This window comes from Brassica napus, chromosome A5 (assembly GCF_020379485.1).
Source record: "Brassica napus cultivar Da-Ae chromosome A5, Da-Ae, whole genome shotgun sequence".
Lineage (NCBI taxonomy): Eukaryota > Viridiplantae > Streptophyta > Magnoliopsida > Brassicales > Brassicaceae > Brassica > Brassica napus.
In genome coordinates, this window is record NC_063438.1 from 12778355 (window position 1) to 12792241 (window position 13887).

General features: G+C 34.7%; 2 protein-coding genes and 1 pseudogene across 2 annotated transcripts; 1 reads left to right on the top strand and 2 right to left on the bottom strand.

Annotated features, from left to right (window-relative positions):
- Nucleotides 1–1264: 1264 nt before the first annotated feature.
- On the top strand, nucleotides 1265–4493 carry LOC111198502. The gene is made up of 10 exons (XM_048780365.1): nucleotides 1265–1464; nucleotides 1595–1823; nucleotides 1922–2156; nucleotides 2233–2405; nucleotides 2487–2626; nucleotides 2689–2866; nucleotides 2963–3300; nucleotides 3378–3610; nucleotides 3686–3798; nucleotides 3870–4493. Exons 2-10 carry the CDS (start codon nucleotides 1636–1638, stop codon nucleotides 4348–4350), a joined length of 2079 nt encoding a protein of 692 aa, XP_048636322.1. The 5' UTR covers nucleotides 1265–1464; nucleotides 1595–1635; the 3' UTR covers nucleotides 4351–4493.
- Nucleotides 4361–7277, bottom strand: LOC111215631 (chorismate synthase, chloroplastic-like). Its single transcript, XM_022719457.2, has 13 exons — nucleotides 6948–7277; nucleotides 6598–6748; nucleotides 6447–6523; nucleotides 6321–6379; nucleotides 6089–6172; nucleotides 5893–5985; nucleotides 5695–5775; nucleotides 5481–5612; nucleotides 5295–5397; nucleotides 5109–5203; nucleotides 4962–5027; nucleotides 4777–4861; nucleotides 4361–4696 (listed from the first exon to the last, which is right to left on the bottom strand). The coding sequence occupies exons 1-13, from the start codon at nucleotides 7072–7074 to the stop codon at nucleotides 4533–4535; spliced, it is 1317 nt and encodes a 438-aa protein (XP_022575178.1). The 5' UTR covers nucleotides 7075–7277; the 3' UTR covers nucleotides 4361–4532.
- Nucleotides 7278–10725: 3448 nt separating this feature from the next.
- Nucleotides 10726–11539, bottom strand: LOC111215892 (annotated as a pseudogene).
- Nucleotides 11540–13887: the final 2348 nt, after the last annotated feature.

The following is a 13887-nucleotide window of genomic DNA, read 5'->3' on the forward strand; positions in this document are numbered from 1 at the left end:
TATTAAAGCTAACCTGACTTCACGATATCAGTATTGATTATTCAAGATTTTGAAAATTATTTGTTTAGATATTATACTTTTATATACTTTTCACTTAAAACGAATCAATACTATTAAAAAGGAAAGAGTTTTAAAAAATCTAATATAAAAAAGTTGTTGGAGTTATGTATAACTATTTATTATTTTTCTGATAATACATTAATCATTCTAAACATACAATATTTTATATATTTTTAACAGATCTTAATATTATTTCTTATGATACCTTTACTCAGAAAAATATTTCATCAACCATGTTTTTGTACAATAACGTTAAAAATCTATATCAAAAGGTTGTTGAACCTAATATGGACGTAATGGGTCCACATCTGTTTGGGTATTTAAGATCCTAAAAGAATTTGAAATATATGAAAAATCTGAAAATATCCGAAACACGAAAAGTATTTGAAACTCCAAACAAATACCAAAAAAATTCAAATTCCTAAAGATTTAAAATCTTATTCAAAATCTGACACGATGAACTGAAAAATACTCAAAATTTTATCCAAATATCCAATTTTTTTTTAATTTGAAAAATTTACCTAAAATCAAAACTCTAATCATAAACCAAAAACTTAAAAACAATATCCATAATACCGGAAACATATTCAGAATATCCAAATATACCTAATAAACACATATTTATGATCGGATCTAGGGTAGGACCCGAACTCAAACAAAGACCTGCAGGTCAAAAAAACCCTAATAGGTTATCTTCTCTGGACCTGAACTAAACCTATAATTTTGGGTCGGTTCAGTTTGTTTTTTTGATCCGGATATAATTCTCATGTCGAAAATAAACTTACGTAAAAGTGTACATATAAAATTTCAAATAAACTAATTTGTAGATTATATAGCTGTTAAAAATTATGTTTTTCGATATAATAAAATTTTGTACTATAATATAATCAAACAATCCCGCGCTTTCCAAGTGCGGGTCAAAATCTAGTATTTACTTTAAGTTGACCTTTCAATCACACCCTATATGTTGTAAGTAGGTCAAAACGCTAGACGATGAATTTTTTTACGCTGTAAAGTGCAATTTTCCGTATGAGATGATCTAACGGGTAGAATTCTAAGAACGCATAGGATTGTTGGCTGGTGAAGGTCGTTTGATCTAATCAGAGCCGTACAAATGTAACAAACGTGGCTTTATAACAATGAGACCACGTAATGCTGACGTGGTAGTGGTCGACGTATCTTCTTATCATTTCCTCGAACAGAAGAGACAAGAACCGATTGGGAGAGATTCTTACCGTCCCACTTTCTCCTCTTCTTTTGTCTGATAAACCCCAAATCAAGGCAGAATATCCAGAAAGAAAAAAAAGAGCTCAAAAACCCTAAAGTCTGAATAATAATTATAGAAACGAAACGATTATAGATTCTAGAAGAACGATCTGAAGCTTGAAGTTAGCTCATTTCTAGGTGGGTTCGTTGAGAAAACACCTTCTTCTTCTCGGTTTCACTTCACTAAGATTCTGTGTTCAAGTTCCAAGTAAAGCGTTGATGTTGATGAAAGAAGGATCAGAAATAACATTTGCGTAATTGTTTGTAGGTGTTTAGACAAAACTGGGTGAGGAAATCTTGTGATTAAGTATGTCGAGCAAAACACCACGGGATGTCCTAGAAGGTCTGGTTAAAGATACTTCGCTCAAATGGTTGCTTGGGAAGCAAACTTCTCTGGATGATGAAATCGAGGAGATTGAGAATTCTCCTTCCGCTGGATCGAACTGGATACCTGAGCTTTCTCCAGTAGCAAACGTGGTTATCCGCAGGTGTTCAAAGTAAGATCATTTTTGGTTTTGTTGTTAATGTTAGAAAAGAACCTTTTGGTTTGGTTTCTGTATAGTGATGGGAGGAGACATTTGTGTGTTTGTTGCAGAATACTTGGCGTCTCTGTAAACGAGTTGCAAGATAGTTTCAAAGAAGAGGCGTCTGGATCTGTGAAGCAGCCTTCAATGTTTCCGCGGAACTTTCTAGAGTACTGCTGTTTCAGGGCACTTGCTCTCTCTGTGGGAGTGACAGGTCATCTAAGTGATAAGACGTTTCGGCGTTTAACTTTCGACATGATGGTTGCTTGGGAGGTCCCTTCCGCTGCTAGCCAGTCATTACTCAGTGTAAGCCACTTTTGATCTCTTCCTTTTTGCGATCTGGTTTAGACAAGACCTGATCTGATGATCGTCATGGAAGCAGGTTGATGGGGATCCAACCGTCGGATTAGAAGCCTTTTCCCGGATTGCTCCAGCTGTTCCGGTAATAGCTGATGTCATCATATGCGAAAACTTGTTTGGGGTGCTGGCTTCTTCATCAAATGGTCTTCGGCTTCATTTCTCTGTTTATGACAAGTACTTGTACGGACTTGAAAGGTAAATGAAAGCTTCCATCTTTAGGCAACATTTATCATGGGAAAAAAAGTTAGTTTTTTCAAATCCGGGAGCAATGTGTAGAGCAATAAAGAAGATGAAGAGCCAGTCCGAGTCATCTCTTCTTTCTTATGTTCGATCAAAAGGAGAAAAGATTCTTGAGATCGATGGGACAGTTACTACACAGCCAGTTCTTGAACATATTGGAATGTCTACATGGCCAGGTATGCGTCAATGTGTGCAGCTTACCTTAACGAGTATTGAACTTGGGTACTGTTAAATGCAGGTCGCTTGATTCTGACTGACCATGCTCTCTATTTTGAGGCTATAAAAGTTGTCTCTTTCGACGCACCAAAGAGTTATAGCTTATCTGAAGATCTGAAACAAGTTATTAAACCCGAATTAACCGGTCCTTGGGGGACTCGGCTTTTCGACAAGGCAGTCTCTTACAAATCTATTTCCCTGTAAGGAATGACTCATCACAAAGAAGGCTCTGTTGTGTATCAGTTTCTTAGTTGACTGACTCAGTTACATGCTTTCGATGGCTCTTGTTTTTATAGACCAGAACCAGTAGTGATGGAGTTCCCGGAGCTCAAGGGCCACACACGAAGAGATTACTGGCTCGCCATAATCAGAGAGGTGTTGTATGTTCACCGGTACATGAACAAGTTCAAGATCGTCACCGGTGTGGCAAAAGATGAAGCCATCTCTAAAGCAGTGCTTGGCATTTTGCGCGTGCAAGCCATTCAAGAACTCGGTTTAACAACCCCAGTGCGTTACGAGAACCTGCTCCCCTTCAATCTCTGTGATCAGCTTCCTGGTGGAGATCATATTCTTCAGACGCTTGCAGAGATGTCGAGCTCCAGAGTGCTTGACCGGACAAACAAGGCCAAAGAAGGTAACGTTAATTACATCTTATGCAAACTGTAATCTTACAGAGAATTGTATGTTGATAATTCTTGTTTTTTTTAACAGGGACACTGTACTCTATCTCGGCCTCGGATATGGTTTCGCAATTGGGTTTAATGTTTGGAACAAGCCCAAGGAGTAGTAGTCTTGTGGTAGGCGAAGTTGTGGTTGGAGATGTGAATCCATTGGAGAAAGCAGTTAAGCAATCAAGAAAGAACTATGAGAAAGTAGTTTTAGCGCAAGAGACGGTTAATGGAGTTAAAGTTGATGGAATCGACACCAATTTAGCTGTGATGAAGGTATAAAACAAAGAGATTCTAACATTTTGCATATCCTCAACAGACTCTTGAGACTGTGTTTTTTTTTTCTGGCAGGAGTTGCTACTTCCAGTAATGGAAATGGGGAACTGGCTTTTGTCGTTAGCGTATTGGGACGATCCATTGAAGTCTTTTGTCTTCTGTCTCTTCTCAACGTTCATAATATATAGGTAACATACTTTTAATTCTGGTTTTTTTTTGTTAGTCTAGTTACAAGTCTCTGAAATGTAGTATTGTTTAGGGGATGGGTTGGCTATGCTTTTGCGTTTGCGTCTCTCTTCATAGCGGGTTTCATACTTCTCACAAGATGTTTCAGCAAAAGAGAGAAAGTAATGATCGAGCTGAAAGTTATGGCGCCTCCTCCTATGAACACCATGGAACAGCTTTTAGCAGTTCAAAACGCTATTTCCCAGCTAGAACAGTTAGTCCAGGATGCAAACATTGTTCTCCTCAAGCTCCGAGCTTTACTACTCTCTCTTTTCCCCCAGGCAAGTGAGAAGTTTGCGGTTGCTATAGTGGTCGCTACGACTATGATGGTACTGTTGTCTTGGAACAGCTTAATCATGGTGGTGTTTCTTGAGCTGTTCACAAGATATTCACCTCCGCGGAGAGAAAGCACAGAGAGACTGATGCGGCGGCTTAGAGAGTGGTGGTTCAGCATTCCTGCCGCTCCTGTGATTCTCGAACAACAGAACAAAGATGATAACAAGAAAACCAAGTAGACGAATCAACTGTGTAGAAAAGTGTTTCGTTTAATAGTGTGATGTAAATATTATAGAGAAAGTACTAAACAGTGGTAAAATCATCTTGCAAAATTAACCATTTTATTCGTAGTAATAATCACACAACAAAAGTGAAGCGTCTCTTTGTCTGTCTCATCACTCTAAATCTTCTCGAGTTATGCTTACAAAGCAGCAGCATTTTGCGGCTGCTCAAGCTCAACAGGAGAAGCTGTCCGAAGAGGTTCCTGCAGCTCTGGATTTATTGGAAACAAATGGCACTGTGCGTATTGCGCCATCAATTGATCCACAAGAACTAAAGCCACCATCGCTTCCACCATCGGTACAGCTGCAAGAATAAAACCAAAATCAATAATACTGAGTGATCAACGTAAAATCCATTCAATGGTTTCAGGTTTATATAGTAACCTCGTGGAACAACGCAGGGATCGTGACGTCCACGCGCAATCATCTCTGTTTCTTGCTTATCTCTGGTCACAGTGTTCTGCTTTCTCTGCACAATGGAAGGAGAAGGCCAGTGTGTTAAATAATTAATGATCATCAAACAAACAAACATGTTATTATGTTCATAACGGTTTTCATCACAAACTTACTCCAATTGTAGATGTTGGTTTGAAGGCTACTCTCATGTTTATTATCTCACCGTTTGATATCCCTCCCTACGCAAATCATACCAGCAAAATCTCTCAAGAGACAAGTAGTTCACTGACATATAAAACACACAAGACGCAACAACGAACCTGAATTCCACCGGATCGGTTTGTTTTTGTTCTTATTCTTCCGTTTTCATCGGTATAGAACTCATCATTGTGTTCAAGGCCAGTCAGAAAGGTACCTACGGGTTCATTGCGTATGATTCATTACTGCTCGACAAGGGTTTTTTCACTAACTGAATAAGAGCAAAGTTTAACTTTATATATATATACCTGAGAAGCCACTACCAAACTCAAAGCCCTTTGTTGCAGGTAAGGACATACAAGCTTTTGCCAGTTCTGCTTCAAGTTTATCGAACACCGGCGTACCAAGCCCCTGCACATAATAGTTTTAGTAATCATTCGCTTGCGTTCATGACATCAAACGCATAGATTAAAAACGGAACAGCGAGTTCCTACACGTGGAGCATTCCGGACGATGCAGGTCACAACACCACCAACAGAGTTCCCTTTAGTCCTGACAGCATCAATCGCAGCTATCATCTTTTCTGCATACTCTGGATTGGGGCACCTGACAATGTTATTTTCTATCTGCAAGACAAACAAAATGAGGTAATAAAGTTACTAGAAGAACCTTAGGAAAATGATGGTGTTAAGTGTATGAAAGTCGCACCTGTTCGAGTGTCAGATTCTCATGGTCTACCAAATCCTCTGGAAGTACAACTTGGTGGACTTGCGAGACATAGGCAAGAATCTGGAAAAGCAAAAGAAAGATATGCTAAGATGCAAGGAGAAACCAAATGTCCCTAGGGTTTAAAGAGTTTGATAGGAAATGATTGTTCGAAGGAAATGCTTCAGAAAGTAAACACACCTCAGTTCCTGCAAATTGCTTCAAGATTTTCTTGGCTAAAGCTCCAGGAGCAACTCTTCCTATGGTTTCTCTCGCTGATGATCTCCCACCACCCTTAAAAAGGACAGTTAAAAGTCAGTTGAGCCGAGTGCTGCCTTCAAACTACATTAAAAACTTTACCAAAAAGGTAACACAAGAAAATTGAAATCAAAGGTACCTGTACAGATCTGACACCATACTTCATGTCATAAGTAGCATCAGCATGAGATGGCCTATAGGCAACTGACATCTCACTGTAATCCTGAAAATTCAATGAGTCTTATAATCTACAGAAGAAGAAAAAACTCCTATTTGATTCTGCTTTAGGCACTAACATAAGTACAAACAAGCAGTGTACTGTCTTTCCTAACGCCAATATATATGCATGCATAGAGAAGTGAGAAGCTTACAAGTCCTCTCTGATCAGTGTTTGGCACAAAGACATGGATAGGTGTTCCTGTCGTCATCCCTGCATTTTTACGGATGCCAGGAGTAAGAAGAAACCAAAAATCAAAGTGAATCAGTGAAAAGCAAACCTTCGGAGACTCCAGAAGATATCCGGCAAGTATCAGTCTCTTTTCTAGGAGTCGTGATCCGGCTCTGACCGGGTCTCCTGATAAAGCAAAACCAAATGGATCAGTTCCAGAAACATAGATGGGGAAAGAACAAAAAAAGAAAGTAACCTACCTCCTATCAAGATCGAATTGCAAATCGGATTCAGAGAGTGGAATCCGAGGAGGACATCCGTCGATTATACAGCCAACGCCTCCTCCATGTGATTCTCCAAAGGTGGAAACTCGAAAGTGAGTCCCGTATGAGCTTCCAGTAGCTTGTATCTCTGCCAATTTAGACAAAGCCAAAACTCATAAAGCTTATTACTTTACATCTCTCCTTGTTCTTCTAATGGAATGTGAATCAATTTAAAAAAAAAGTAAAAAATAAACTAAAAGCAACGTGGGTTTCCCTAAAGGTTCAAACTTCAACAATACAGGCAAGTCTCGAGTCTCGACGGAGGTTGGTAGATAGAGAAAACTCACGGAGGTTCTTCTTGGGTTGGGTTCGGATTGAGATCTGAACCGCGGGAGAGGAGAGACGACGGAGGTCCGGAGAAGAACCGGGTTTGGTGGATCCGAGAATGGATTTGGAGGTGAGAGAAGACGCCATGATGAAGATCGAGGCAGAAGAAAGACGAATGAGAGAGAGAGAAAGGTTAAAAGGAGGAGAAATGGAGTTGGTGAGGGGGTGGGTGGGTTGGTGGCTAATGCCTAGTCGAAAGTATTGTTGTAATGGCCTTTTTTGTGGTCTTCTTCCCTCTGCAAATCCAATCCTCCACCTACCAACACTAACCCAGACGACATGAACCAAACTACCAAACCCATTAAAATATATTTTCTTTTTGTTCAAATCTCAAAACTGAATCAATTCTGAAACCGAACAGAATCAAACCATGATAGGTTTTGGTTATCTTCGGTTCTCGTTTATTTTCCAACTTTAGAGATAATTGCAACCTATAAACAAAAATCTCAGCCAATAAAAATTACAAATTATGTTTTTTAGCACCATCATAATTTGTTTATATATTTTGATTGATTTAGAAATCCATATAGTATTTATAAATCCAAGTAAAATATACAAATCCGGAGGTTTTCCCTCGGATTTGAGTCTTTGTATTTTTAACAGAAAAATCCAAGCAAATCCATTCAAATCCATTATAAAATCAAATATATTAGTAAATCCGTGCGATTGAATAACACTTTGATTTGATATAGAATTTATGAATCATTAAACCAATAACACATGATTTTAATACAGATTTGAAAATCACAGAACCAATAACACTAGATTTAGTTTGGATTTTCAAATCCATAGAAATACAACAACCAATAACCCCTACTTAGTTACCCCGTCAAGTGAACATAGACATTGCATTTGCGATAAATTTAATAGATACTACTAGATTTTAACACGCAGTCCGTGCTGATATTTTTTTTCATTTAATCAAATATATATGATATTAATACACATGTTTTAAATATATAATCTTAATTTAATGTTATATACTATGTAACTTTATAATATTATTGTTTATATTTTTTATTCGACATTATTAATATATAGTGATTTGTTTAATACATTTTGCTTTGTTAATAATCCCTTATATATTATTTGAGGAACATTAAAAATAAATAACTTTTAGTTCATGTGTGATTTACAAGAGTGTCATTTCCTACGTGTCAGCTTCACAAACACTCTCACAACCTATATTCAAAAACTCTTGGTTAACTAGACTTATTACAACATATGCCATTGGTCATTACAATATAAAATGTGCACGATTATGTTTGTGCATTAATACTTTCCATGTTTTATTACACGGAATATAGCAAATGTAACATTTGATTTACTCATCGAAAGTTTAAAAATCTATATACATTTATTATTTATATTAATCATGTAGCATTCGACATCTATCTTATTAAATCAAAAAGATCTGAGACTTCGAATCATATTGTATTTTATATATTTAGAGAAAAATACAATTAAATATATTTGGCTTGATAACATCAAACGATCACTTTACTTTATATAATATTGAAAACTATAATCTAAATTGAAGTGATCGTTTGAACTGGTTTTAAGTTAGTCAAGTTTGATGTTAATTTATTTGATAAGAATCCATATAAAATTTTGGGTTAAGACAAAATAGACTATGTCGATTTGTGTATTACGCATATATAAACATATTGAAATATTAAAAACCATATAATAGACTATGTCTATTTATGTATTACGCATGTATAAATATATTAAATATATGAAAAAAATCAAACACAATAATTTGGACATTGATTCGCTTGATGTATTTTCCTAAAACATCAAATATGAATTCTCAATCACGATTTACTTGCATCACAACCCACATGATTTACGTGATCTTCATACGTTGATTATGTCATTTATAATTTATAATTTATAATTGTAGTTATAGTTGAAACCTGCAATATGGGTGTGATTCCCTTAATTATTCTATTGATACGCTAAATTTATTTAAAATACATCAAATTCTCTGTCAATCACGGATTACTTGGTGGTTTTTAATTGACAATTTCTTCAATTTATCACACATTAGGAATCTAAATGCGTAAATGACTATAATTTGTTTATATTTGTATCAAATAAAATGCTTTTATGATATTAGGAAACCATAGTAGTAGAATCATACAAAAAAAAATGGAAACTAAAAATCTAAGCGACTCAAATTTTGAAAGACACATGTGACATAATCACTGATTGTTTTCAAATATTAATTTAGAATCCATGTACTAGGTTTGTTTCCTAAAATACAACATACATATCGTGTAATTTTTGGAACCTTGCAACAAATATATTGTGATCTCGATTTTGAATAATAATAATTTTAATTTTAATGTGGCTATTAATTGCGTCGAGTTTATCCTAGACCTAGGCACCTTGCATATATATATACTTGGCCTCATAGCTACATCCTCACAATTATCTCCTTCTCAATACTACTTTACCACACTGCATTCAAACAATCACAACAGTCATGTTTCCTCAATTTTTTTTTTAAATTATATTTTGATTCTGCAGGGTTTTATTATTATTGCTTATGTTGCTTTTTATCTTTAATTCATAATTTATTTATATTAGTTTTTTGTTTACTCTTATCACTCTTATTAACTCTCTTCCATTACTTATAGGAGAAATAATCTAAAATATAAACAAGTTTAAAAAAAAATATTAATTTGTTAGTGAAACGCGTAATTTTGACTAACATTTTATTTTTGAATATTTACCATTTTTTTGTAGTGTACCTTTATAATATAGATTACTTCAAATTACTAAACTCTTAAATCTACTCACTCTGCGCATGGCGCGGGTTATCACCTAGTTTTTATTACTTACTAATATATTTTCAATTTAGGTACAATAAATAACAATATGAAATAATCAAATACATAATCTCTTTCAAAATATGTTTGTTCTTTAACTTATACATTTTGCTATAATATATTTTAAAATTTATTTATTTATATTGGGAAAATCCCACAAAAAACCTTCAAAGTGTCAAGTACTTCCACTTTAAACCTCCAAATACTATGTTTCCATAATAAACCCTAAAACTGACAGCATTCTTAACAAAAACTGTAAAAGTGGCTTACGTGTTTTGTCTTATATTTGGATAGACAGAATTATAAACTCTGTTAACGTCGTAACTAACTCCGTTTCTTTTTGATAAAACATGTGCGTTATTGTAATTACTTATATTTTTAACAAATCATATATCTATTTTATTCCTCTGTTTCGATATGCAGCTCAACTGGTTGGTGTGTAACAGATTTTTGACTTGATTTTCATGATTCAGATTCACCCAAAAAGTCAACTAAAACCAAGAAAAAATAAAAGCAGTCCATCAGTTGGATCAAGCTCTCAGCCGTTACAAACAGCTCAATCAAGTTATGCATTTCCTGCTGCTTCTAGTGCTCCTCAGCAATCTGTCCCCTCCAACCAACCAGCCAAACATGTGATGCTTTGAATAAAAAACTGATTACAAATTGAGAAGAAAACTTTGTTAGGTCTATCACTGATTCACAACCTCCAGAATAAAAAACTTTGAATAGCTGTGATGTTGTTTCTCCTTTTTTGGTGACTCTTATTTTATTTCGATTGCTATCGTAAGAAATACAATGGAGTAGTTGAATTTAATTTTTTCTTTTCTTTTTAACATACGAAGGCCTCGTAAATTTGAATCACAAGATCAAAATATTAAACTATTCTTACTCTATTTTGTCTCTGGGTAGATTTTTATTACTTTATGGTTTTCTATTTTTCAGCAATTTGTCATTTATACGAAACAAGTAGTCTCCAATTATATGAAATCCCCTAAAAGCTTGTTCTATACACTCGAGCAATATCTCTGTTTCAATGAAAAACGTTGAATCTGTTACTTAGTGAGCACTTGAAAGCTTTTACATATCAAAAAAGGAGTGCTCTCAAAAGCTCTGTGTTCTTCCAGTGGATACTCCAGCCATCCGTACTGTCTGTTTCTTTCTGTAGTATACAGCTGATCCGCTTACAAGTAACAGTCCTGGCATAAACGCCTCAAAACCAAGAACTGATACTCTCTCCTCATTCGCAGGAGGAAAACAGCTTCTATAAGTTTTTTAAGACTGAGACTTCTAGGCTTTCGGTGAAGAGTCATCACGCAGATTCCTCTGTTTCACAAATGCATCAACAACATCTTCGTCACCCTCATCATTGACATTAGATTGATCCCTTTGTTGAGTCTCTTTTGCATCTTTCTTGTGTGAAGCTTCTTCTCCTCTCACCTCTCTGCATTTAAAAGGAATTCTATAACCCGTTTCACTGCAACGATACTTCTCTTTTCTCCTTTCAGAGAAATTGCAAGAAATACAAGGACCTGAAGGAGAGCATTCGAAGGTGACGTTGCTTCCCTTCGAAGTTTCTTTGAAACCTAGAAGGAACCTACGCAACGCTTCTCGTCTCTTCGTTTCTGTTCATGTGCTCTGGCAAGGAACGATGATGAAATTGCAACACCGTAGGCGAAGAGGATGATCATATAAAATGGAGATTTCAGAGAAGCCATCTCCTTCGTCGTCGTCGTCCTATTGTTTTCTCTTTAAAATATTTTATTATTTTCAATACATATACGATGGTTCTATTAAAATATAAGTAATTAAAACAAGGCACATGTTTTATCAAAGGAGACGGAGTCAGTTACGACGTTAACAAGTTTATAATTTTGTCCATTCTAATATAAGACAAAACACGTAAACCACTTTTACAGTTTTTGTTAAGAATGTTGTCAATTTTATGGTTTATTATGGAAACATAGTATTTGGAGGTTTAAAGTGGAAGTACTTGACACTTTGAAGGTTTTTCGTGGGATTTTTCCTATTTATATTATAGAAAAAATTTGTTTAAGATCATCTATATTTACATGTTATGTTTAAAAAATATATTTTAACCGTGTTTGACATGTCAATTGAAGAACCTTTGATGAAGCTGAGTTATCTAAGAATTTCGGCGCAAATCTGTCGTCCGAAAGTAGAGGATTTCGAGAGGCTACACTGGAGGTGTATATATACACTGCATAGAGCTGGTGAACGATGATTTAATGCTGCAGTGAGAGGAGATAGTGGGATTTGATGATCGAAAGGCATTAAAACTGAATGTTACTTTTCGATTGCATAAACCTTCAGATTGCGGCTCAAAGGAGGAAGGAGAAGAAGGGTGATACCTTGATGGGATCAAATAGACCATAAGCCCATAGCTTCCACCGTGAGTAAGAATAAGAAGTTTGAGGAATGCTAGCCACGTGTCACGAAAAAAAGAAGGGTACGCTGACGTGGACGCAAGAGGAGCCTTTCTGCTCAATTTTATTAATATAGATAGATAGATACAAATGTTTCATTGTGTTCCTAATATATATTACATGATTCATCTAGTAAAGGTCCATTTAAAAAAATCACACATGAAAAGAAGTTGTGACTTCTATTTTAATAGTACATTATCCGATTTAATGATTTGCTTGATACTTATATTTCATTTGGATAGGGCTTAACCATAAACAATGCTTCTAGTTCTAGATGCAATAAATTGATCAAAGACAGAAGATCATTTTTGAGTAAAATAGAGACATCAAGAGTAGATATTTTACAAATAGAGAAAAGAAAGAGAATAAAAAATAAAAAAGACAAACGAGCAAGGTGTTAGTTTCTGGTGTGTAAGAAAGAAATAAACTATTGTCTTTGCCACCAAACATTTCCATCATGTCCTTAGCCGAACACATCTGTTTCATGAGACTTTGCACACCACCCATGCCACCAATCCGCTTGAGCATATGAGAAGGGAGGACCTTGCTGATGTGCTGAGCGTTCATGTGTTTTCGAGAGTACACTCATGTTTTAAAACTAAAGCAAATTAAAACATATGCAATAAATAAACCCATCTTCTATGTTTTTTTGGCGTAAAAACAACTAAATTTTTTTCCTAACTAACTTTTCAGATTTCACAATAAGTTTTACGGTTTGATAATAATTTAATAGCCTTGTCAATATATGATGCACGAAATAGCTAACTAATTGGCAAGATTTTATGGACACTAACTCAATGCTAACAAACAAATATGGTTGGCATCACGAAATTTGTGGAAGTACTTCAAAATTTTGAAAGTAGACAAATATTGTTTAAGGTAAACAATGAATATATTTCATATCTCTAACATAATAAATCCATCTTGTAAAACTTTTAATAATGGGCTAGCTCATCTTCATCTTCTCCCACTTCATATTGTAACCATTATTTGCAAAGAGAGATCATCAGTAATGACTTGTGCAAGCTAACAATAAAAACAAAAATGAATTAGATATGACATGAGCAAATTTTTTAAAATGGCTATTTCTAAGGATTTATATAAATGCAACTAAGATATGAAGAACAATGACCACACGTCTAAGAATTTTCTAAAACTTGAAACAATGACTATTTTCTAAAGATTTGTATATCTGTTGTTAAGGATACTGGAGAATTTTGTAGTGGATGGTTTAACATACAACTAAGGATACCAGGGGCGGACCCAGAATTTTTTTTAATATGGGGCACTAAATATATAAATATTAATATATTAAATAAATTAGAATATATTTTGTAGTTATTAAAATTTACATCTTATATTATTATAAAATAGGCCAAACCAAAGAAATATTTTTTTTATAATTTTAAATATTAATTTAAGTAATATTATAAAATTACATACTGCGCATGAGAATGTCATTATAAAAAATTGTTCATTTTAGTTTTTATTTTTAATCGACATATTTTAAAATAAATATAATAAAACAAATTTTTAGAGTAAAATATGAATAACTATAATTTTATTTTGTCAAAAACTACTATTAAAAAAATGAAAAGAAAGCAGTTATATAAAAATAG